Source organism: Chelonia mydas, chromosome 7 (genome assembly GCF_015237465.2).
Source record: "Chelonia mydas isolate rCheMyd1 chromosome 7, rCheMyd1.pri.v2, whole genome shotgun sequence".
In the NCBI taxonomy this organism is placed as follows: domain Eukaryota; kingdom Metazoa; phylum Chordata; order Testudines; family Cheloniidae; genus Chelonia; species Chelonia mydas.
In genome coordinates, this window is record NC_057853.1 from 71,552,911 (window position 1) to 71,579,407 (window position 26,497).

General features: G+C 42.2%; 1 protein-coding gene across 3 annotated transcripts in view; it reads right to left on the reverse strand.

Moving 5' to 3' along the window:
- Nucleotides 1-1,469: 1,469 nt before the first annotated feature.
- The window catches only part of LDB3 (LIM domain binding 3), a 200,562-nt gene continuing 175,534 nt past the window's right edge, over nucleotides 1,470-26,497 (reverse strand). For all 3 annotated transcript variants that reach the window (XM_043552186.1, XM_043552187.1, XM_037905209.2), the window contains 5 exons: nucleotides 18,280-18,583; nucleotides 16,187-16,367; nucleotides 13,532-13,652; nucleotides 11,114-11,229; nucleotides 1,470-8,400 (listed from right to left, as the gene is read on the reverse strand). In XM_043552186.1, coding sequence (XP_043408121.1) covers nucleotides 8,311-8,400; nucleotides 11,114-11,229; nucleotides 13,532-13,652; nucleotides 16,187-16,367; nucleotides 18,280-18,583 — 812 coding nt within the window. In that variant the 3' untranslated portion in view covers nucleotides 1,470-8,310. The remainder of the gene's footprint in view (nucleotides 8,401-11,113; nucleotides 11,230-13,531; nucleotides 13,653-16,186; nucleotides 16,368-18,279; nucleotides 18,584-26,497) is intronic.

Sequence of the window (26,497 nt, forward strand, 5' to 3'; positions counted from 1 at the left end):
CCAAGACTTTGGTTCAGGCTTGCGTGTGTCTCCTGAAGGAGCTAATAATATCACATTTAAAGTGCAGGAACCTTAATTTGTTATTCTGCAATGGGTACATCAGATGGTATTAGCTGTTGCAAGCCAAACCTGAACTCAGGTGCTGGCAGATAAATGAGGAAACTATTTTAAAATATTTTGTTTAAAAATATTTTCATATAAGCTCATGTATTTTCTAAACTATTTAGGATCATACATAATTGTTTGTATTTATTTATTAAAGATAATTTCAGTTTCCTTTTAAGGGATTCCTCACATTTTTAATCAGAACAAGTTGGACAGCCTGGTGTAAGGGTCTTCTCTGTTAAGATATATTTTAATGAGTATTAAAATGTAACAAATATAACTACATTTTTAGGAAATACAAGAGGCAAAAATGTTTGTTTTTTAGCTAAATCATTCTGGGGTACTCTCATATGAGTAAATATTATTATTCAGCACTTGCATAGCAACTTTTCCGCTTCAGAGTTCTTTTCTATCATTCACTTGCTAATACTTTTTATTAATAGTGTGCAAAGTAAGTGGTATTATCCCCATTTTACAGATAGGAAAATACACACAATGAGATTAAGTGATCTAAGGCCACACAGTGAGGGCAGAGCCAAGATTATATAACTAAGGGAGACTCTGCCTTCCAGTTCCATGCTCAGACCACTAGGTATCTCTGCTTTTTCAGGGGACTTGAACCTGCACTCCTCACTCATAAAAATAAAAATTCCACTGAATACAATGGAAGTTTCCCCAGAGTATGGCATGCCAGATAGGACCTTGTGCTCACTGATGAAGTTTACACAGTAAAATACTTCCTGAGAATAGAAAAAATGCCTTGTGAAAATAATGACTGAAATAATATCCCTGCCTTTTGTTATTATAAGAAAACTTTTTTTATTCTTAAGGTAATATTTTACATATAGAGCCAAATCTTTAAAAGTATGCTCCTCCTTTTGCTTCTACAATTATGTTGCAGCCACAAATGTATAAAAAGTCACTACATCATAAACCACAAATCTCTACCTACCTGACCACGGGTACAAATCAGGTAGTTAAAGGTTTGTGTACTCAGATTTCCACATGTAATTAATTCTGAGTGCAAAAATGCATGCTCAAATTTTGCATGCATAAACTGCATCCCCCATAAAGGAGTCCATGCCTCAATTCTGAATATTTCCCTTGTAGTACACATATGCCTACCTTACATATATATGCATGTGCACACTTACTTTAAACAAATAACATCCTTTTAGTTTAAACTAAACTAAATCTTAATCATAAAGAATATTAATTTTCCAATTAACATATGTTCAGACAATAATATTGTTGAAGCCCACCAAATAATCTTTTCCCCTTATACCAACTCTTTGCTCTTCTGAACTGTAATTTTTTCAACTGCCTTGGAAGTAACAGATATTGCATTTTGTGTGCTTTCCCCCCACTCTACCCTTTTTAAAAAAAAAAAAAAAAAACAACTTTCTTGAGTCTTAAAAATCCAGAATAAGCTATTTAATACACTGCCACAACCACAGTTGTGTGGACTTTTTATAACAGGCAATATTCATTCCACATACATCCTTCGATGAACCATCCCCTTTGTTCAAACTGACCCCTCCTTTCTCCCCCCAGCTCCTTAAAAAAGTAGTTATCAGTTTAGCTAAAGTAATTCAATTGTTTTTTTCCCCAATGGCTTCCATAAAAGCATGGCACTTAGTAAAAGAAAAAATGATTCCATACTTTGTTTCCATTAATGAAAAAGAATCTGCATTTTGAAAGTGAGTAGCTTTTTTAAGTACCGGTAATTAAACTGGAAAATGCTTTTCTTGGTGGGGAAAAAATAAGGTAGAATTATAAGTCAGATATTTAATTTCAAATTAATAATGATTCTTTTTTCTGCAGATGAATCAATTCCTTCCTGAAAATTAAAATCTGTGGAAATTTGGAAGAATCTTTTCTCTTATGAAGGCATTTTTTATTTCTGGTTGTCATTACTACCTAAAAAAGTCTGCAGGCCAATCTGAAAGTCATTACTTGGGCAAAACTACTATGGATATTAAGAGGCGTTCTGTTAGAGGAAGGACTGAGGGCCACATTCCTTTCCTCTAAAAAAAGAAAAGGAGGACTTGTGGCATCTTAGAGACTAACAAACATATTTGAGCATAAGCTTTCGTGAGCTCTAAGGTGCCACAAGTACTCCTTTCTTTTTGCGGATACAGACTAACACTGCTGCTACTCTGAATTCTTTCCTTTGCAGCACAGTATAGAGGAAAGCAAAATATCCCAGAGAAGACCCCAAAAGAGTAATGAGGGTATAGCAATGGCTTTCCTGCATGCTTCCCTGGTCCCTCACAGCATGGAGGCCCCACCACTTCACAGAGGCTCCAAGGCCCTGAGGTTCATGTAATGAAGAGTTGGGAAGCAGCCAATCTTTGTGGCATGCTTTCCTTGGGTCCAGACAAATGTCCAATTAGAGCAGTACACCTGGAAAATCCATCAGAGGAAGATTTTGTGGAGCATGGGCTGATAACACAGCTCCTGCTGTTACATGTATTATAGCTCCATACACAGAATCCTGTCCTATGCAGGTGTCCTGAGATCCTTGCAGCTCATTGGACACACACTCCTTTTACGGGGCTAAACACATGCCAGAGAAAGATGAGGAATCCCTCTGTCAACAAAATAGCAAGGCGGTCTTAAGGATTGAGCTGTACATGTGACATTTGTTACTACAAAAAGTTGGGGGAAATAATGTTAGAATTCTTTACAATTTAGTCTGTAATGCAACAAGTTTGTTAGTGTATCTAATGTTTTCTCTCAGTTCTTCCTCAGAGAAGTGAGGACTTCACCTTTATAGATGTCTAAAGACATGCTTTATAGGCTTAAAGCAGGGAATTTCAGCCTATCTCTAATCTCAGTCTCAGCCATAGCTCTCTGATTTGGCCAGGAGAACAAAGCATTTCATTGTGTATCCAAGGGTGGCTGGCGGCAATTTTTTCACAGCTCCTCTTTTTCTTTCTTAGTTAGTCACCAGTGTCTCTGGTTGAGTTGAAGACTTTATGATTTACAAAGAAAAACCCCAGATTTGAAACTATAGACCATCTTTAGAGCAGACAAAGCACAATTTCTCTTCCATTAAGAATCAATTAATGCAAACGGGAAAAGGTCAAGATAGAAATAATTAGATAGTGATTCTGATATAAAGGTAAATTGTGTAACTTCTGCTCATTCTGTAGACTCATTTTCCAGTAAATTTTAATTTCAGTTTAACTAGCTCTAATTTTTTTCCACACATAAGTTGTAAACAGTTATGTCTGTAAAATAAAATGAAAGTGTATGGAGCTTCACTTCCTGATGTGGAACTCATTAATGGCATTTAAAGCCGTCTGTCCCTTTACTGTTTCATATATATGTTTTGATCAAGTTTAATGATTAGCTATAGCTATGTCGCTTTAAAACTGTGCATTTTGAGGGGAGGGGGGTAATAATGTGCAAAAAAGCCTGTTTTAATAAACCACAATATTATCTGAAGATTTATTTATTATTTGCCAGTCTGTCATGGCAGTAGAGTTAAATCAGATGGGTTAGATCTTTTTTGAATAGTCTAAAAAACCATTTCTGGTTAGAAACAAAAGAATAAAAACCTGCCTAGTTGGGGCCAAACTTTGCCCTCAATTACACCAATGTAAATCAGTTCTGACCTTTGTAACTGAGGACAAAATTTGCCTCTTGCTTATCAGGTTATTTTAAGTAACATCTGCTGACACGATAAGGCCTGTAAATTTACAAGTCTTGCCCAGTTACAACTTCTAGTCACTACATCTTTTGAATATACTCACACTTGTTTGTTTACAAACTGCAATTTACTTACCAGCATGTTCAGTATTGCTATGCAGCAATGGAAGGCTGAACCAATCAATTTTTTTAAATCTTAAGGCTCTGACATAGAAAATATAAATTTACTTATGTCTCCTAACTAGCATTTCTTGGCTGAAAGCTGTCAACTGCTGAAAAACCATATTAATAAATATATCCAAAACATAAAGCTCTAAATGTATTTGCACATCCCTTTTATTGCTAGAATATTGGCACAGATAATCCATGCAAGATATGTTCACTCACACCTCAAAATCCACACTACAATCTGTTTCTGAACTAATAACTAGAGACTTTAAAAAAATCTAAAACCAAGGGCACTTGTGGTGTAAAGTCAACATTTCAGTATATTATAAAAGCTAGACTCCTAGCATGATCGCTGCAGGCATTAAATCACTCAGTTGCAAATGTAACCATTTATAAATACTAAACAAATTAATGTCTACTACTAGGAGACAAGTATTGCAAATAAACATTGTACTGTCCAGCATTAGACACTAATAAGTGTGTTTAGTGCTGTAGACATTCACATTATTAAATATAAAAAGAAATAACCTTAAATAAAACATTTCACCCATGTTACTGACCACTGAAGGACCAAACTTAAATGATTTTTCTTATTTTGGTTGAATTTCTTTCTGTCTGTGTGAATCTGATGAACCAAAAAACCAACCGTTATTTTAAGAAGTTGAGAGAATTTTTCAACAGTTACAGTGAAGTTTTCTTTTGAAGTGTTTAATTTACTTTCTATGCTACAATTAAATAGAAAAAGAAAAAACAATATAACCAGTCTTAAGCTTATTTTTTGAACTTTCAGCTGCATAGAGATTAAAGACTATTTTTAATTAGACTTAAGATGGGTTCTTTTGCAAATCTTTTGATAAAAAACATAATTCTTGTAGAGTTTTATCATTTGGCCATTCAGAGGTACAGTATTTTTGTCTTCTAGGCAAAATTTCTCATGTGAATTAGAATGAAAAGATTACTTTAGGAAGTCTTATGACTTAATCCCAGGTAATTGTTACAAGACATAAACAATAATACACATTATTCAACCTGAAAATTATGTTTTTCTGCAGCAGTTACAATAGTGATATATAATGTAAGGGTCCTATTCTAAGTTATGCATATGTATCTTATTTGTCCTAGGAGTGTTGATTACTCAAGTTGATTACATAGTATTTTACATAAAAGAGATTCAAAATAGTACACTACCGTGCACCAGCTTCTGGCTGAGGTTTGTGCAAAAAAGGTGTCTAAATATAGATTTCAAGTGTGGGTAACTGGATTCCTTATTTTTGGATCATATTAGAAAGCAATGTAGGTCAAAATAGGAAATGTATTGTTTGCTACTGCTTAGGCTGGTCTCTAACAAAAACAGGTTGACCTAGCTATATCACTCAGGGCTGTGAAAAAGTTTACGCCCTGTGTGACGTTAGGTCAACCTAACCTTCACTGTAGCTGCAGCTAGATAAACGGAAGGTTCTTCTGTTGACCTAGCTACCACCTCTCAAAAGGGTGGATCTACTACAGTGATGGAAACCCCCCTTCCATTGCTAAAATAAATGTCTATACTACAGCATTACAACAGTGTAGCTGCAGCACTGCAGCTGTGCTGCTGTACTGCTTGTAGCATAGACATCATCCTAGACGCTAATCCCTGCCAGTAGGCAATACACAAAAACCACCCGACAGAGCTGCTGCAATGTTGTCTATCCATAGTGTACCATAGATCCTGCTACTAATTCTACTGCTAAGTAATGAAGAGTGATAAACACTATCATTTGTAAAATGGCACTAAAGTCTTGAAAGGTCTTGCAATTTTTGAAAAGCAACACTGGTAGATGCAAGAACACTGCATCAGTGTCTTGGGAACAGAAATCGAACATGAACGGAAAATGAGGTGTGTTTTTTCAATTAATTGTATCTTATCCTGTTGGAGAATGCAATGAGCCAGATCCTTGGCAGGAGTAGTCAGTGGTGTTATGCTGATTTACACCAGCTGAAGATCAAGCCAATAAATGGAAAAAGAATTGCCTACTATAGAAAAAAAATATTTGCACCTAATATGTTAGCAAAACTGTTTAAGAATACACTTCATCTATGTAAAAATCTGACCCTTGTGAAAATGCTAAGATCTGTGAAAACAAGATTCTCTGTGGCATAAATACAGGTCATACAACTCGGGGCTGCCAGAGGACAGTTTTAACCTAGGCACTATTTTTTTTCAGGATATTTGAGGGTAATTAGCATACTAGAAACTTGCATACTAGAGATAAAAGTTCCTTTTATTTTGACCCTCCTACCACCAACTGGATATGCTCTTCATCCTCTAAGAAAATATGGCATGTTTTGTAAAATGGGCATAGAATTTTAGGAGGGAAAAGACAGCCACCAAATGATCCACTTTTATATTTAGACTGTGCAAAAATTCAAGACACACTGGGGTGCTGGTGGCATTAAAATAGGGCCCATACATTACATCCTTGGGTAGCTGGAGTCTGAGAAATATTGACTTAACATTGTCAATACGGTATGCTGTCAATCACTATAGAATCAGAATGCTCGCTCAAAAATAAATAGCTGAAAACTTGAAGAGTGATGGAACTTTCTGTCCTTAAGTATGATTATCTTTCACTGCTGAACAGCAATAAACTACTGTCTCACATACAAAACTATCGCTGATATTTAAATTTTAAAATCCAAAGCTAATGTCAGTCCTATAAATCGTTGCTGCCTTTCACAAGAATATATAAGCTTTTAAAAATACTTGCAAGAACGTGTCAGATGATTTTAAAATATTAGAACAGGTGATATATTAACCCTATCTTATGTGTAAGAGCCTATGTATCTTCTTACAGCAGCAACCACAACCACACTTGGGATGTGTTGCGTTGACAGAAAATAATCACAGTAATAAGAGCATGTGCCTGTGATTTCGTGCTGCTCTATGAAGTGTTTTATCAGTTTTCATTAACATTAATAGGAAGAAAAAAGGGTGCCCCTTTTCCAAGGATTTGGGATTGAGTCGAGAACCTTCCCAGGCTATTTTCCACTCTTACCCTTCCTAGCTGTGCTAAATGGAGGCTGGGTCTGCAGTGTTAAAAAAGTAGTAACTAGATGTTTTCCATTCACAGGACAAATGGAAAGATGAATCAGCTTTGACTAGAAACACAACCTGGATCCTTTCCAACCACCCCCTGCCCATTTCATATAAGAGAAAATTAGAGAAAGCCAGTTCCCTTTTTCTACTCTGATTAGAAAATGAAATAATCCATTGTGCATGCACAAGGCCACATGCACTGATCAAGGTTTAACTGAAAACTTTGTCTCAATGCTGTTGGGGGTGGGTGGAAGGGCTTAGCATCATTGAATTTTTATTCTGATTCCCAAACTTTCGGTCACTCACTGTCTCCTTCTTAGCATGGTAGTTCTATTAGGATTCAAGACAAACTTCTTGTTTGGGAAAGCCTATGGCAGCAGTTCTCAACCAGGGTGTGAGGCCCCTTGGGGGGCCACGAGCAGGTTTCGGGGGTCTGCCAAGCAGGGCTGGCAATAGACTCACTGGGGCCCAGGGCAGAAAGCCGAAGCATCGCTGCTCCAAGCCCTGCCACTCTGGGCTGAAGCTGAAGCTCGAGCAACTTAGCTTCATGGGGCCCCCTGTGGCGTGTGGCCTCAGGCAACTGCCCTGCTTGCTACACCCTAATGCCGGCCCTGGCTTTTATATGCAGAAAAACTGTTGTTGTGGCCCAGATGGGCCGTGGAGTTTTTATAGCATATTGGGGTCAGGGAGGTCTGAGAAAGGAAAAGGTTGAGAACCCCTGACCTATGGGATGCCTCTCGTTCATTCAAAAGTCAAAAAAATTGATGCTTGGAGGTAGCACCATGACATAAATAATGGAATAAAGCTTCCTTTTTGGTGAGGAAATTCTGATCTACTTATCTTAATTTGAAAGCTAAGATTCTATAAATTCTTTTACAATTAATATTCTGGCACTTAATATTTTCTTGTAACAAATTTCAAGAATGATTTTTCAATTGATTTTAAACACTAGTGTATGGTCTCAGCTCTAAGGCTGGTCTGGGTATTTCTATTACTTATTTTTACATAAAACATTTTTTAAAATTAATTTTAATCCCTTTAATTTTTGTTCTAACTTTTGCAGTAATATTTGACTCGGATTGACCAATTTGCCGTTGAGTGTTCATTCAGCTTTCTGTATGGACCATGCAAAAAGATGTTCTGCAAATATAAAAGTGATTAAAATTATACTTCAGAAGTGTTCAGTAGCTTCCTAGCCTTCCTCCCCTCCCCTCAATGAGAAATGTCAGTTGGGGTTATCCTTTTTGCAATTTCTCAGTTAGTTGCCAATTTTCTCCCAGTGCCATTGACTTCGAGGTCTTCTTTTAGACATTGATGGCATGAGCATGTTTCTTGCACAGTGGCTTATCCTTCTTGGAGTAAAATGGCTGACCTTCCAAATTCACATGGCACACCTAAAATTAAAGATTAAACACAATCAGGAATCACAAAGAGAAATGTAGCTATTAGTAACAGTTTTGTTGCTCCTTAGTCTTTGAGGACTAGATTCTGATACGCTGACTCACAATGAGTAGCACCATACTCCATGAGAGTCCGATAAATTTCACTAGGACCACTTAAGGACTTAGGCAGCGATCAATATTAGGTGATATGGGCTTGTCTACACTGGCAATTAACAGCGCTGCAACTTTCTCACTCAGGGGGGTGAAAAAACACCCCCCCGAGGGCAGCAAGTTGTGGCGCTGTAAAGCTGGGAGCTACGCTCCTCGTTGAGGTGGTTATTTCAGAGCACTGGGAGAGAGCGCCAGCACTGCGCTGCGACCACACAAGCCACGTTAAAGTGCTGCCACGGCAGCGCTTTAGCATTGCCAGTGTAGACTGGAAGTGCTAACCAGTGATGAGCTTCCAAAATCTTAACAAGGGGTTCCCTCCTCACCCCACAAAGGGGTCGTTGCCCACCCCCGCCCCCCAGGACTCCTGCCCCATCCACCCCCCTCCCCTGTCCCCTGACTACCCCCAGAACGGGGCAGGAGGGTCTCGTGGGCTACTGTAGTGGGTGCCCATCCCTAAGAGCCAGAGGCACCTGCCGGGGGGTGAGGTGGGGAGTCCCGGAGGTGCTTACCTGGGGCAGCTCCCAGGAAGCATCCGGCAGGTCTCTCAGGCTCCTAGGGGCGGGGGAACATAGCTGGGGGGGAGCAGCGGGAGCGGCCGCTCCCCCACTGATCACATCAAAAGTGATCAAAAGCGACTCCCTGGGTGCTCCAGGGCTGGAGCACCCACCGGCAGCTCCCCGCCCCAGCTCACCTCCGCCTTCTCCGCTGAATGCGCCACCCTGCTCTGCTTCTCCGCCCTCCGCCGCCCAGCTTCCCGCGAATCAGCTGTTCAGCAGGAAGCCTGGGAGGGCTGAGAAGCAGGAGGCGGCTTCCCGCTCAGGCCGAGGGTGGCGGAGGTGAGCTGGGGTGGGGAGCGGTTCCCCTGCCCCCCCGCCGGGTTACCTGCTGCGGCGCGGGTGGCCCTCCTCGCACCCCCCCGCTCCAGCTCATCTCCGCCTTCCTGGACCTGAGCAGGAAGCCGCGACCTCCTTCTCAGCCTGCCCCAGCTTCCCACGCGAACAGCTGATTCGCGGGAAGCCTGGGAGAACGGAGAAGCAGAGCGGGGCGACACGTTCAGGGGAGGAGGCGGAGCGGAGGTGAGCTGGGGACGGGGGTGGGGCAGGGATCTGCCGGTGGGTGCTCGCACCCACCAAATTTTACCCTTGGGTGCTCCAGCCCCGGAGCACCCATGGAGTCGGCACCTAAGGTGCCATTTTTGGCCGGTTAAATTTAGAAGCCCTTTTAGAACCGATTGTCCCTCGTGGAACAACCGGTTCTAAAAGGGCTTCCAAATTTAACAACCGGTTCTAGCGAACCGGCTCCAGCTCACCACTGGTGCTAACTACAGTAATGTGGTACTGCAGCTAGATGGAAAGCAATGCACATTAATAACATTGGGATGAGCACGTTAGAAATGCAAAGATAGACTGACATGGATTTTTCTGTTTGGCTTTATATGCCAGTAAAACAATTAGGATAAACTGGGATGGGACAGCTGTGAAAATTACATTAACAGAACAACAGATAGTATCACCTCTACAAACACTTGGGTCCTGCCAACTAAAATAAATGGGTGAGAAGCTACCTAAAAATGCAAATGCACCAGAATAGGAAATATTCAGAGAAAGTGTCTTTTATAAGAAATTAAATACGTTTTTATGACAAAACTGATGTTGAATCAAGAGAAAATAGCTACTGGATTGCGCAAGCAATAGTCTGTGTACTAACACAAATGCATGTATCAACTTCAGACATTCCCAATTTCAGGAAAGGAGCATATTATATTACTGAAGAAAATGTCTCATGGAGAGAACAGCAGCCAGTAGGTTAATTTAACATTTGACATGAACAATCCATTCTGTACTTCCTAAAGTTCATTAGAGAGGTGTATGGCCCCAAATGAATCAGTGAGGCTGTCAACTGTTCTTTCTGACCATGTCAGTGTACTATTTGTAGCTGATGAGAGACTTGGAATATTATTGATAGTTCTAGGGGAAATGAGTTAGTGGATGAGTGCAGGTGAGACAGTCAGGGGTGATAAGTGCTGATTATTATATAAATTTTACCTACGTATACACATACACAAGAGCAGACAGAATGCTAACATCTGTACTAATTACTTTTTGTTTTTTCTGAACTGACTCCTTTCTGTGTGGAAATGCAAATTGCACAACTGTATAAACAGAACATTTGGTCACTATATTTCACACTATTCAATTTGGTGATAATATCATTGCCTGAGATCTATTTTAAATCCTGATTTACCACTTTGTGCAAATTTAGTTAAAGAGAATACCAAGCACTGCTCTCCCACACAGTTTCTGTAGACTCTTCCAAAAAGCACAAGTGTTTTCTTAGCGTTTCTGAGCATTAGCAGTATAGATCAAATTTAGCTATTCTGATGAAAACGGGGGTGGGTGTGGGGAGAGGAGGGAAAGGAAAACAACCCCCATCTGCAATTAAAACCAATCAACCGCTTCCCACCACCACCACTAAACTGAATTCTTACAGTATTATGTCACAAGTTCTAATAAGATTATAGAATAATAATGTAGATTTTAATGTAGATACCTACAGCACAAATAAAGCAGGTATCATGCCAAGTGTGTCCAAGGGCTTCAATGAATTTATCTCCTGCTTCAACAGGAAAATCACAGCCATGGCATTTTGTGCTGAACAAAGCAATGTAATCTAAAATAAAACAAAAGCAAACTTAGAATGAACACTGAACACAAGCATATTACACCCAAAAGAAACAGAGATGTGCCTAGTAGTGATTCTTGGGATTATTTTTGTGTAGAATTCTTTTCTACATCCCACTCAAATTCTCCAAGGGTGAAATTTTTGAGCAGCTCCTCCCACCCCCTTCCTTTACTTCTTTAAACACAGAAATTCACTGCAAAAACCCACTTAATGCAGTATTATGGCTGTGAACATAAACACACACAATTCAGGAAATTCAAAGTTATGTTTCCCACAGGCCATCGATAGACTGATTTATAATCACACACACTACAGAAAAATCATAAGCACAAAATGAATTTATACAACATACTATACGAGGACCAGGGCGATGACATGATGAGCACTGTGTAAGCACCACTTAGATTTCCCTGCCTGCTGTATATTTATATTCTCAGTTTAATGTTGGACTACCATAATTTTTGCATTAAATAGAAAATATAACAACACTGTATCCATTGGTTAATATATCCTAACTTTGAATATTGATGTCAATCTGGAGTTATTGTATCTCAGAAAAGATACAGCAGAAATAAAAAAGGTACAAGAGAGTCAAAAATTATTCAGGTTATTGGGGTTGTGGTGAAAAGCTCCGATTTTAAGAGAGTACGTTTTAGGGCCCCCAATCTAAGCCATTTTAGATTTATCCCCCCCTTAAATCCAGGACCTAGGAGGTACTCTTTGACTCTTCAGGTTTCTATTTCTCACTACCAGAGAGAGATGAGGCCAGGAATGCAGGAGGGAGCAGAGACAGGGCACATGGAGGAAAGGACCACTTCACAATTTAGTCTAGCCTTGATCCTGCCTCATAGCTCATTCACCTTGCTAGCTCCATTTATTTATCCATATGCTCTCCTTTACCGTAGTATCCAACAGTCTGGGCCCATCCCTTCTCAGCTGTCAAGAAACAGTTGCGCTTGGAATCTGATTACCAGTTGCAGAATTCAGGCAGTATGAGCAGCGAGAGGATAGAAGAGTTTCACTTGCCCCTTGTTGCTTATCCCAGGAGAGCTTTGCCTTTACTAGTATTGGCCAGTCATGGGCAGAGGAGTATCACCAAGTTTGTGGGCATGCTTCCCCTTTTAGGTCACAGTCAGGTCATGACACAAGTGATTTAGGCAGTAGCCATCCCGGACTGGCATTGTGGAGCTCCTAATTGAAGTCCCTCCCAAAGCCGGGAACATATAGCTGCCTGGCAAGGGGGAACCACTAGGGGACGAAATAAAAAAACATCCTAATTTGAAAAAAGATGAACCACAGAGACAATAATAGATAAGGGAGAGAAAGGAGGCAGAAGTGTGCTGGGAGAAGCTATGCATTGGGAAGGGCGCACCCATCTGCCTGTCCATCACAACTTGTAGGGTGGCCACTTGCCCATTCCTGGAATACCGGGCATTCCGGCACTTCTGGGAATAGTGTGGGCCCTCCCCCGCAAGTGTCATGTATGCAAGGATAGGTGGCGATTCCATGGGTACGCTGGGGCTCAAACACCCACCGAAAAAAAAATAGGGGGTGTTCTGCAGTGGTTCCGGCCCCAGGGCTGGTGAGCGAAGCTGTTCAACAGGCCCTCAGGGCTGGCCACAGGTCAGCAAGCAGCTGGCAGGAGGTGCTTGGGGAAGGGGGGGTGGAGAGAAGGGAGCAGCGGGGGGACCTTTGGGGGAAGGGACAGAGCGGGGGCAGGAAGAGGCAGAGCAAGGGTGGGGGCCTTGGGAAAAGAAGCCAAGCAGGAGCAGGGCCTCAGAGTGGAGCACGTACCGCGTAAAATCAAAAGTCAGCACCTGTGTGTGCAAGGTCATGCCACAAAGAGGGTGCCATTTTGAGGAGCACACCGTCCTGCCTCAGTGCACATGAGGTCACACTGACAGAAGTGGAGTGGCACGCTCTCCATTACAGTGTTCCTCATCTGATAATGGACAAAACCATGTCCAGTTTTGTCTCAGTACCAGATGCGGGACAAACACTACAAAAGCAGGACTGTCTGCTTTAAAACCCACAAACAGCCTGCCTAATCACAAGGAGGCAAGGGAAGCTGTGGGAAAACACAGACTAGGGAACACTCGTATAGCTTGACGCTAAAGATCAGCTACCAGACTAGATCGGCTATCGGCCTGATTTTGCTTGGCAATTGCCCTGTTTCTGTAAAAAAAGGAACAGGAGTACTTGTTTCTGTGGTTCTGCCAGATAACATGAAGGACACTAGTATTGAGCAGTACTATCCAGTAAGATATGGTGGCTCTATTGTGTGTTATACCTTTCTCACAGTAGGGCTCCCCATCCTCCATGTGGAAGAGGCTATTCCCAAACGGTTTCTTACAGGCAGCACAGACAAAGCAAGTTGTGTGCCAAGTCTGCCTTAAAGCATGCATCACTTCCTGAAAAACAAAAACAGAAAAATACCACATACACTAAACCCACATACAGGAAAACAAATACAAAGCTGGGATACCCTGGGCTTCTCATTTTAAAATCAGCCAATTCTTTTGCTCAAGATAAAACTCAACAACTCAAGGGATTTTTAAAATGAGGAAATACAAAACTCAGTAGCAAATGTTTACTCCTGTGGGAAAGCTCTGCCTCCATTCAGAGCATTGGAAACCTCCTAATATGATTTATTGTCAAAACAAAACCACCAAACAGCTCAATTCAGCCAGTTGACTGCATCAACACAACCCATGGCTCCCTCCTCACTGGGAGACCCTGCACAAAAGAAAGTTTTAATCTCTCTCCTGTTTTGTGTGTACGCACAAGCGTGGGCACATGACAGAGACACGGGATTTAGCTTTATTAACTTCAGTGGAGCTACACTGATTTACACCAGCTGAGGATCTGGGCCAAAGTAGTTACCCAACAGACTGCGTGATTTGTGACTTATTTAATGCAGTTGTTCTCAACCAGGGGTACGTTTACCTCTGGGGGTATGCAGAGGTCTTCCAGGGGGTATGTCACCTCATCTAGATATTTGCCTAGTTTTGCAACAAACTACATAAAAAGCACTAGCAAAGTCAGTACAAACTAAAATTTCATAAAGACAATGTTTATACATATACTATACACTGAAACGTAAGGACAATATTTATATTCCAATTGATATATTTCAAAATTATATGGTAAAAATGAGAAAGTAAGCAATTTTTCAGTCATAGTGTCCTGGAACACTTCTATATTTTTATGTCTGATTTTGTAAGCAAGTAGATTTAAAGTGAGGTGAAATTTGGACTCCTGATTTGTGAGGACAAATCAGACTCCCGAAAGGGGTACAGTAGACTGGGTAGGTTGAGAGTCACTGATTTGATGTATTTTATTTCCTGTTTTATGGGGTATCTGATTCTAAGCGAGTTTCTTACAGTTTACTTGTTTTTTAATCTCTACTGACTGAGGCACAAGGGAGTGAAAGTAGTTGCCAGGGTTTCAGTCCATTGCACCAACTTGCTAGACAACACAGCCTCATTTATATTTGCCATACATCTCATTACAGAATCACCAGTGAGATTTAATAACTTCTGTTACTGTTTGCAAAACAATTATAGCTGACAAATAGGCTTGGATCCATTTATAAACCTCTCAGTACTAAGAAGTAAAAGACAGATTGAGAAATCTTACAAATGTAAACAGAGGCAGCTGGCAGCTTTGCTATGTTACTGACAGAAATCCACAGAGGAGAGCTGACTTGTTCTTCCATTAATTAGATAAGTAAGTATTTCAGTGGCTTTGTTTTAACATTCCCCCGAAAGCGCCAGTATGCAGGGCTTGTTTAGAGCCAGGACTTCACCTCAAGTGTTTGATGATGCGCTTCCTAGCAGGGAGCAAAGCACTGACTTCCCCAACACTGAGACAGATGTCAGGAGTGGAGGCAGAGTAGTGATAACTAATATTGTACTCTTCATTTGCCAGTCTGGAAGAATTGTGAGAGATGCTTGGTCACATCTTTGGCATAGACTCATAGAAGATTGGGGTTGGAAGAGACCTCAGGAGGTCATCTAGTTCAACCAACCCCAACTAAATCATCCCAGCCCAGCTTTGTCAAGCTGGGCCTTAAAACCCTCTGAGGATGGAGAGTCCACCACCGCCCTATGTAACCCATTCCAGTGCTTCACCACACTCCTAGTGAAACAGTTTTTCCTAATATCTAACCTAGACCTCCCCCCTAGGCATCCCTGCATGTCTCATCTTCCTTCTCAACTGTGTACACAAATCCATCGCTAAGATTATCATCATCATCATCATCTGCTGCTCCAACCACCTCATCAGCTTGTTCAGGTATTTATAGAGTGTCAGTCACCACAGTATCTAGGCATGAAGCCTAGTAGGAGTGTATAAGACAAACAAAAGTGGGCTCTTCTCTCGCCTTTCTGGGGTTCAGATGCCTGTATCTTATTTTAAAAATCTAATCATCATGATTTCTCTAGAGCAGGAGTCTTGCTATTCGCACATGGATGCACTGATAGCTGTGTGGACCTGATCAAAGTCCACTGACTCTGAAGTCGGTGGAGTTTCTGGATTAAGCCTTATCTGAAGAAGACTGTATAGCATCAGCCCACATTTTGCCTAACTTTAGCAAGAGGTGCACAAGAGCAATACATTTTCATTTTAGGAGGTCACCAAAGCAAGAGCAGGAAAGAGAGAAAAATAAACCAAAAAACAATTTAAAAAATTATTCATATTACAAACTTCCTCCATATAGGCTGATAAGTACAGTACAATCATGTCCAAATCTCCAGCCAGTATAGAAACATAGTTCTGTAAGCCTATATGTGTCTTATTCTGGGATAATTATTAGGCTAGGAAATTACTATTGAAGAAAGCAGAAGAATTTAATACTTAATTAGTTGCCTATAATCAAAAGTATTCCATTTCTGATTTCAATGGAGTGAGGACTTAGATGTGAGGCCATGCTGTTCTGACTTACCCCCATGATCTTGGTGTTGCATCTGGCACAGGTTGGTGCAAAGAACTGCTCATAACAGCGCTCACAGTACACACTGTTCTGCTCCTCCACAAAGCACACATCCGCTAAAGATGTCTTGCAGTAAGCACAATTGAACTCCTCTGGGTGCCAGGAACGGCCCATGGCTACCAGGAAAGGACCCCTGTGGAACATCATTATTATATTTATATTGCAGAAGTATCTAATGGCACTGATGAACAATACTAATGAGGATGTATTTTAAAATAAGACACTATAACCTGCTGACAAGAGGTCTCTTTTCAAGGTTTTTTAAAAGAAAATTTCAGGGATTAGTTATAATCATTTTTATAGGTTAATATATTAACTGAATTTTCAAAACATCTGTTGGAAATACTGCCATGGTTTCCAAATCTCCATAACTATAAATAGTGTTTGTGAGAACTCCCATGTTGCTAATATTTCCCATCAACAGCTGTAAACTGCTTGTGTAGAGTAGGGCACTGAAAATGCATTCTTTAAAAAACAAACAAAAAACCCACAAATCATCAAAAGTTCAGAAGTGTTAAATATAAAACAAGGGGTGGAGGAATCAAATGGGAAGTTTCCTCATTCTAATGAGTATGACACAGAGTAGAGAATTACCATTTGAAAACATGACAAAGCAGGAGACTTTCCAGAGTTGGTGAAAGGTGTAATACACATATACTTTACAATAGCTTTGAAAGTCTCATGTTTTCTTGTGCATTTGAATGAAAGTTGCATTCACTATGTTACATCAGATTGTCAAAATGGCAACTTGCTGTTTGATTATCCTTTAGTTATACTACAGCCACATTAAAACATGTTGGTGATTTACTGTTAGTTGTCACAGAGTGTGGGGGAGTCAGGGCCCTGCACCCTTACTTCCTGCGATTCACCATGACTCTCAGACAGCCAGTAACACAGAAGGTTTATTAGACGACAGGAACACAGTTCCAAGCAGGGCTTGTAAGTACATCCAGGACCCATCAGCCAGGTCCCTCTGGGGGGCAAGGAGCTTAGACCCCAGACTTGTGGTTCCCTGCGTTTTCGCAGCCAGCCCAAAACTGAAACTTATGCATCCGATGAAGTGAGCTGTAGCTCACGAAAGCTTATGCTCAAATAAATTGGTTAGTCTCTAAGGTGCCACAAGTCCTCCTTTTCTTTTTGCGAATACAGACTAACACGGCTGCTACTCTGAAACCTGTCAAGTCCCGCAGTCTCACTCCTCCTCCCCCTGGCTCCTCCCCCTGCCTTTGTGCAGTTTCCCGGGCAAAGGTGTCACCTGGGTCCAACCCCCTCCCAGCTCAGGTTACAGGCTCAGGTATCCTCACTCAAGTGAAGTCATCCCCTGCTCTCCCATCCCCCATGCAGACAGTTGCAGCAGAACTAGATGACATTCCCCGGTCAATCCACCCTGCTCCCTTAGATGTAGTGATCAGAATATTGTTTGTATTACTGGAGTATTTCTTTCTGGGAAGACAGGAGAATGATAATCAGTAGCCCTACACCACTGAACCAGTTCCTTTTTAGTGGATGAAACTGTCATTAAAAATGCACGGATTACGATAAGTCAGGCAGCAATCAACAGGGTAACACTGGGCACCAGTCCAGTAGAGTGAACTGGGGGAGGAGAGAAGAGAAGCATGCAGTGAATCACTGGTAACAGAGTGTGTGCATTATCTTTCTCCAGACACAAAAGCAGCAATTACATTTGTCTCCAAACTGATATCTCACTCCCCCAACCCAATATAGTTTTACATAGTGTCCTTCCAATTTTATTTCTGGAGATACCTTGGGGACCAGAAATTTGTAAGAAAAAGGCAGTGCTTTTGGTAGGAAAGGTGCCCAAAACAATGACCTTGTATAACTTGGCCGTGATAAAAAGTGAACCACACGATGGCAAAGATGAGCTCTGGAAATCTTAAATGAATCAAGCAGACAACAGACATCCCCTCTGGATTATTTAACTGTGTCTCATGCTCTGAGATTGTATAATAAAATGCAATAATCAGTTGCTCTGTGATACTTTCTCTCCTGCCTCCATCCCTCTCCTAAGAGTCTCATGACCTTACCGAATTATGCTGTTACAGTGTCCGCAAAGAGGAGTTCGGTTGCTGGCTGGGAAACGCTCAGCCCTTTGAATTGTTCCCCTGGCTACAGCAGGAGTCTGGGAAGAGGCTGATATTGAAGGAGACGAGTAGGCTGAAGTTGAGGCAGGAGATGGTGCCGGAGCACCCCGTGGTAGGGTATGTTTGGTAACGGAGGTGGTGGTTTTTCCAGGTGCAAATTTCTGGGAAAAGGAGTCATCTGTTACCCAAGGAGGGCGGCACGAAGGATCAGCCTTCCCTGGTGTATAAGAATGCACTGGTGCTGGTGCTGTTATAAACATCCAAAAGAAAATCAAAGAATGCTTTAAGATCTTTTCTTTTTAGATTGCAAACAACAACATTTAGCAAAATGTACTGCATTCCATAAATAAACATAACACTTAGATGACTCTAATTGTAGTCTGTCCCATTAGCACAGATCAGAGCTGGAGTGAGTTCCAGAATATCACCACAATCCTTGATTTATATCCAAATAAATCACAGAAACCATTATCAACTGGTTTTCACTGAATTTATTAAGATCACTTACAAGGACATTGCAGTGTTAGTTTTTAGTTAGTGGGAGTGCATGTATATGGTTGTGATTATCGCCCTCTGACCTGGAGTAACCTAGGTTCAGAATACAGTGGCACGTTAGATTCAAATGGCCAGATCAAGCCATCAGCTTTTAGGCAGAACTCCTCATGATTTTAATAGTTTCTGCTTAAGTATTGGTATCATGAGATTGCTGAAGATGTGGATTTTTCCACAGATTCTCACTCTTATTTGTAATTTGTAGAAGTTTTACACCTGGATTAGTGAAGAAAATAGCCACACTTACAGAACACAGAGGCTGAAAGAGAACAATAAAAACAATGCTGGGGAAACAAATACAGATTGTTTAATTTTCAAAAAGTGAAACTGAATGCAGGTTAAATTGAACAAGTGGAACTTTATTAAACCTTGTGCACTGCTCTGTCCATGTGGCTTGAGTTGCTTCCAGCCTAACTACAACTGTTCCCTGTTCACCTAGTGTCAACCTCAATAAAAGCCCCTCCAGGGAACACAGGCACTCTGACTCCACTTCCATTTATCATGATACTCAGATCACATGGCCAGCAAGGCAAAATCAACAGCAACTAGAAGAAGAATGTCCCTATGATCAAGGTACTGGACCAGGACTCAGGATCTCAATTCAGTTCCTGACTCTGCCATGGATTTCCTGTGACTCTGCCATGGATTTCCTGTAAGTCATAATCTGTGTCTCAGGTCTGGTCTGTAAAATGGTGAAAATGATACTTTCTTTCTCCCATCCTTTGTTTTGTCTATTTAGATTGTAAGGTATTGACTGACTGTTATATCTGTTTGTATAGTGTCTAGCACAATGGACTAATCTTGGGTGGAGACTTAATACAAATAATCATCAGGATCTAGAGTCTGTACTCACTGGAAAGCCCTCCCATTATCTTATTCTCTTTTTAAAACTATAGACTTAAGTCTCAGAAATCTAGGTAAAACTGAAGATTTCACCTGAGAAACTGCCACATCTCCCAGTCACAGTGTAGAAAGGTCAAATATATTCTTTACTTTGGAAAGGAAAAACGGAAACAAAAAATTTATTGATGTATTCTGGAACAGCTGAAGGAAAAAAACCCAAGAGAGTAGGAAAACAAGGAAAGCCAGCGATCAAGAAGAAGAATACAGTGCAGACCTCCAGAGCCTTGATAAAAAATACCCTCTTTTCAAGCCTTTTTAAAATAATATTTATGTTAAGTGAATTAAATTAGTAACATTTTAATTTATTGTTATCATTGAAGACATTACAGACGGCATTATGGTTACTTTGAGATGTTTACATAGATGTGTATTTGTGCTGATACTTGTGGAACTGCATGTTGTACAGAATTGTGTAAAAGATGTTTTGAATGAGCTGTAGAAGATAATTATTATCTTGTGGCTTGATGCTAACTACTGAGGGAAAATTATTAACTGTAAGTAGAATGACCCATATTAGCACCCTGATAACATACTCTGATAACTTTTTCCAAATAGTCCTATTTTGGGCTCAACATTCTTATGCTTGATGTCTGCCTAAAGGTGAATTTTTCTTTTGGGTTGACGTGAGCAAAATTCCTCATCTGTTTGAGATCAGGAACTGTGAAACAGATCACTTCCTGTTTTTTAAGGATTCCAGACATACTGTTTGGCTGCTGCAGAAAATATTGGATGAAGTTTGAAACACTGCATAGGATCCTCTTTGAGGAATAGTGCCTTTGCTTGCTTTTATTTTTTTAAAACGTGTTTCTTTACCATAATTTTAACTGTATGAACATATTCATGTTAAAAAAAAAGTCTACAGGTGCACACACAGGGTCCAGTCCCTCCTCCCAATAAAGTAAATAAAAAAGTTCATGATGGCTTCAATAGGACCAGGATTTGGCCCTGAAAGGGAGACATAGTGTGTATCTGTGAATTAGTTAGGTACACTGTGACGAGGTGTACCAGTCGTGCACTGGGCCAACAGGGAAGGACCAATCACTGTGGGCCCAGGAAGCAACGTCCCCTTTCCCCTGCTGCGCACGCTGCAGGTGGAAAAGCCAGTTAAAAAGAGGCAGCCCAGCTCAGTAGGGGTTGGCTGAGGCGGGGGAAGGATGTGTACTATAGGTTCCTGCAGAGGCGCCTGTGATGCTCCAGGCGGTAGAGCCCGAGAACACGGACTATGCTGCAGGCAACTCACTGATTGCAGAGACTGCTAGAGACACCAGGCCGCCACCAGATGAGGAGGTGCCTAGGATGCAACTTGTGGTAGGAAGTGACCCAGGGGATGTAGTAGAAGCTGATGCCTAAACCCTTAGTATGGAAGTCCCCAGCTTCATAGGGCCCTGGGTCAGAATGTGGTGGAACAGGAGGGGCTGGGTTCCCTTACCACAGACCACTAGGTGTGGTTGCTGTTTGCTTTCTGGCCCAGTCTGGGGGCTCAGGGACCAAAGCCTGTTTATTTGTTCTGCCCCATTCAGGGGCTACAGATTGGTTGCTGTTCTGCTCTGCCCAAGGGGCTGATTCCCCAAATGCTACTGTCTGCCCAGCCAGGAGGCTTAGGGGCTATAGACTGTTTGTTTGGTCTGCCCCGCCCACAGGGCCAGAGCCCCAGTTGTAACTGCCTGCCGCAGGAGGCTCAGAGGCTATAGGCTAAGTGTTTGCCCTGCCCCGCCTGGGGGCTATAGACTAAATTGCTGTTCTATCCCACCCAGACGGCCAGAACCCCAATTGCTACTGCCTGCTCCAGCCAGGAGGCTTGTGGGCCACAGACTATTTGTTTGCCTAGCCCTGTCCGGGGGCTACAGGCTGACCATTGCTCCGTCCTACCCAGAGGGCCAGAACTCCAAGTGTTGTTGTCTGCCCCAGCCTGGAGACTCAGGGGCTACTGACTGTTTGTTTTCTCGGCCCCAGCAGGGGTCTGGAGCCCACTGTACTGCAATTACCTGATCTAACAGGGAATCCCAACAACTGGGTGGCGGGGTGTACCAACTCCGCATGAGGCCAATGGAGGCAGCTTGGCCTGATAATAGGGCCCCCCGTCACATACACAATTTTCAAAAATGTTTTGCTGACTTAAAATACCCATAACTTTTAAACAACTCAACCAATTTCCTACAAACATGGCCTCAATATGAAGGCAAAGTTTGAGGGGAAATTAGTTAGTTATGATTTTACATTTGGCAAGTGCTAGGATCATCTTAACTCACATGACATGTATTATGGGAACACTGTTAGCAAGTTTGTGTAGGTCAAACTGATTGCCGTTTTAAAAAAACACCACACCAAAATACTAATTGAAGTGTATGTGAATTTTGGAAGGTACTTATTGAATTGACAAGTCCTCCTGGGATAACACATGAATGTTAAAAAAAAAAAAAATCACTCAAGAAATTGAACTCAACATGTCTCACCTTTTTTTGGATCCGTGTTACAGACTAACGACTGCACAGATTTATACCAAACTTGCTACAACAGATTATAACTTCCTATGTAGGATCAGATATCAACAACGTTCTGTTAATTTTGCAGAAAACGTACGTCATTTTCACCATAACAAAATGCTAAATGAAGAATATACAAGAGAATGCTCCAGCTCTGTCAGCTACAGCAGGGGTTCTCAAACCTTTTTCTTGCTGAGCCCCTCCCCCAACATGCTATAAAAATTCCACAGCTCAGCTGTGCCACAACAACTGTTTTCTGCATATAAAAGCCAGGGCTGATGTTAGGGGGTATCAAGAAGGGCAATTGCCCAGGCCCCCACACCATAGGGGGCAACACGAAGCTCAGTTGCTCAGGCTTCGGCTTCAGCCCCAGGTGGCAGGGCTCGGGGCCACAGGCTGCAGTCCCGCCTGGCGGGACTTCGGCTTTCTGCCCTGGGCCCTAGCCAATCTAATGCCTGCTATGGCGGACCCCCTGAAACCTGCTTGCAGCCCCACAGGGAACCCTGGACCCCTGGTTGAGAACCACTGAGCTACAGTGTTTCCTGTTTTCAGTGCTTTCTGGTTCACCAACTGGGCTCAGCACAGACTCCTGACAAGCTAAGGAAGAAAAACTGAACAGCAGAGGAGTCTGTGGAATTCACAGCCATCTTTAGAGGGGAGTGAGCAATTATTGGGAGCATACAGCATTTCCTGTTTGGAGGAAGCAGGGGAAGTCATACCTGAGGAATAGAGAAAAAGATCTCAGAGTGGTAGCCGTGTTAGTCTGTATCAGCAAAAACAACAAGAAGTCCTTGTGGCACCTGAGAGACTAACACATTTATTTGGGCATAAGTTTTCGTGGGCTAAAATCCACTTCATCAGATGCATGGAGTGGAAAATACAGTAGAGAGGTATAAATACACAGCATATGAAAAGATGGGACTTGCCTTACCAAGTGGGGGATCAGTGCTAACGAGCCAATTCAATTAAGGTGGAAGTGGGCTATTCTCCACAGTTGACAAGAAGGGGTGGAAATCACTTTTGTACTGCTAATGAGGCCAATGTAATCAAGGTGCCCCATTTCAAACAATTAACAAGAAGGAGTGAGTATCAGCGGGGAGAACTTAGTTTTTGCATGGCCCCCATGCTGCCCCTCCCAGTAATGACTTCTAACTCTATGGCAGGAGTTCTCAGGACAAAACTTGCTGGTGGCCGCTCTCACACTTTTTCCTAAAATATTTAATGAGCTTTAGGAAAACCAAACAACTATGCACATATACATGTCCAAATCATTGTCATTTATTTATTACGAGCTAGTAAGTCTGTTGTGAAAAGTGATATTTACAAACATACAAGTATCACTTTTCACAGCAGACTTACTCAGCCCCGGCAAGCCTGGGGACAAATTAAGCCCTGGAGGGAGGGCTGGGAAAGGCAATGCAGGTCAGGGGAGATGGGGGTGGGGTGCTGGGAAGGCAGCAGGGGTGCTGGAGTCTGAAACCCCGCTGCCAGAGCCCAAGGCCTTGCAGCTGGAGGAAAGGACCCAGGGACGGAGCCTGAAGCCCTGTATCCAGAAGCCCAAAGCCTGAACCCCACCGCCCCATGGAAAGTGGGGAACTTGCTGGCTGCCTGTTCCTACAGCATTGTGCCCCAGGCGACTCCAGAGGGGGGCAAGGCCCAATCCCTGCTGGTGGCCCCAGCAACCAACACCAAGGCAGTGTATCCAGAAGCAACAGGGAGAGCTACTCCCCCCCGGTGGCCGCATGCGGCCATGGTGGCCGCATTTGAGAAACGCTGCTCTAGAGGACATGCTTCTCCTCAAGACAAGCAATCCAAGTCTGACAAACTTCCCATAAAGATGGCAAGGGGTCAGGAAGAGATGGAGAGGGACTTGTCCCTGAAGCTGTCTCAGGAGCCACGCTATCAGCCCCTCTCTTCAGGGAGCTTCCTCTACTGACAAAGCTCTTGTTTTTCACCAACAGGGAAGTGTCAAGTTAGGCTATGTCTACACTGGCAACTGAGCAACAAAACTTTTGTCTTTCAGAGGTATTAAAAAACACCCCCACTCCCCCCCCCCAAAAGACAAAAGTTTTGCCGACTACAGGCGCCGGTGTGAACAATGCTGTCGGTGGGAGCGCTCTCCTGCTGACAAAGCTAATGTCACTCGTTGGGGGTGGAAGTTTTTTATTGGCAGGAGAGCTGACAAACAGCGGCTATACTGTGTGCCTTTCAGCGGCATGGCTGTAGCGACACAGCTGTGTCACTAAAAGCTGCATAGTGTAGCCATAGCCTCAGAAAGGGCATGCTCTGTGAGGATGTGAAGAGCCCATCCTGATTTCCCCTATCTGACTTAGGAACATTAATAGAGCAGGGATGTTAGGGAGTGAGGTAGAGAACAGAAATGAAAGAAAGAGTAAGTGGGGCTCTAGCAAAGGGTGAGCTGGGTTTCACTAAAACAGCAGTAAAAATGCCAGAAGCTGCCAGAGCCCTGTCTATGCTGGTGCTCCCAGCAATTACTGGCACAATTTTTTTGGTAAATTTCCCCACCAAAGATAAAATGCAAAAGACTTTTGTATTTTAGCCCTGCAGAACTCAGTGCCATAGTCAGATAAACATGTAATATCTATCTATCTATCTTTCTTTCTTTCTGAAAGTGTTAAAACGCCGTAGAATGTTCCTTAGTAGTTTGGTTAGAGATTAGATTTTATTTATTTATATATTTTTTGCTTCAACAAAATCTTGAATTTTCAAAAGAACTTGTCAGGGCAAATTCTCCATCCTTCGACAAGCAAGGCCTGCAGCTCTAATACAGTGCAGTGTGTACCTTTAAGAGAAGAGGCTGCAGGGGGCTCACTGTCTGGAATGGAAAGTATTTCACCTTCTTAGTCATGCTGCTTCCTGGCTCCTACTTTACATCCCCTACTATTAAAAGCTTTGGAGCCCTCCTAGCTTTCTGAAATGGGCCCTCCTCTTACTCGTTTCTGGTTCTTCTCCAAGTCAGCTTATTCTTCTAATGAATTATTTAGATCTGATCCACTGGCAGCAATTAAACCCTCTATTACTCATTGACAGACCAGCTGTGGGCATTGCATGTTGGCTTCCCGATCTCTCCCCATTCTTCACTGAAACTCAACTGCTTTTGGAGAATGTCACCATTGTGCAGATTCTTGATACTGTGTTCTGACAGACAGACTTTGATGCTTCAATAGCCTCTATAGTGGGAGTAAAATAGTCATCAACAATGACCCTTCTTCCAACAAAAATAAAGACCTTAAACAAACTAGACTCATCTCCTCCCAGTCTTTCTTTTGTTTATTGACAATATCAGTGCAAGTAGTTTTCTTTAACAATGCCATCTAGATGAATGTTTTCCTCCCTTCTTTTCTTATCTCATTGACCCTCTGGTAATTTAAGGCATACCACCCCTGGGTAAATTAAGTTACAACATGAGAAACCAATGAATATAGCTAACACAGGCCACACTGATCCTTGTAACAGCAGCTCAATAAAATATTTTATTGAACAGGCAACCTTACTACTGGCATTTCCTAATTTTTGCATGCTTGTTTTTGCAATCTGATTATTTTTCTAATGTAGTTTTTTGCATGTCATTTCTTGGGTTTTTAAAAAAGCAAACTAAAAACCCCAGAAATTCCATGATATGCAGTTATACTGACTGCCATGTGATTCATCAGCAGGGTTAGAACCACGGTACAGAACTCTGCTTCTTGAGTTAACAGAATAACTTATAGCTGTAGTAAGCTGTCATCCCGTTCGAAGGCCAGCCACTAGGGCAGGAAAAGGCAAACATTTTACTAGTGGATTTCACAGCTATTTGCTGACTGCAAAGGAATGGTGCCACTCAGGAATCCTGGATTCTATGACAGGTTCTGAGGAGAATGTACTCTAGCTGCCAGAGTCCATTCTTCCCGTCTCCACCTTCAAAGGCTCAGCCCTTCTGCCCTTGGCCCCTCCAGCCTATCCCAGTCCTAGTCTTCCCAGCCCCTGCATCCACCCTCAGCTCCCTGACACAGTCACAGTCACTGTCTACCTCCTGCCCCCACATCCCAGGTCCTCCTCGTCTCAGTCTCTCCTCACTTACAGCTGTAACTGTGGAATCAGTATCCTTAAGTGGAGTCAGCTGCTGTGCTAGTAGCGGCTATGCAGATTTCCTCAAAGTTCTGGTTTGTGTGTGTTTGTTTTAAATAAGACTGGCTAAAGATTTTCTAGAAATGCCTGCAAGT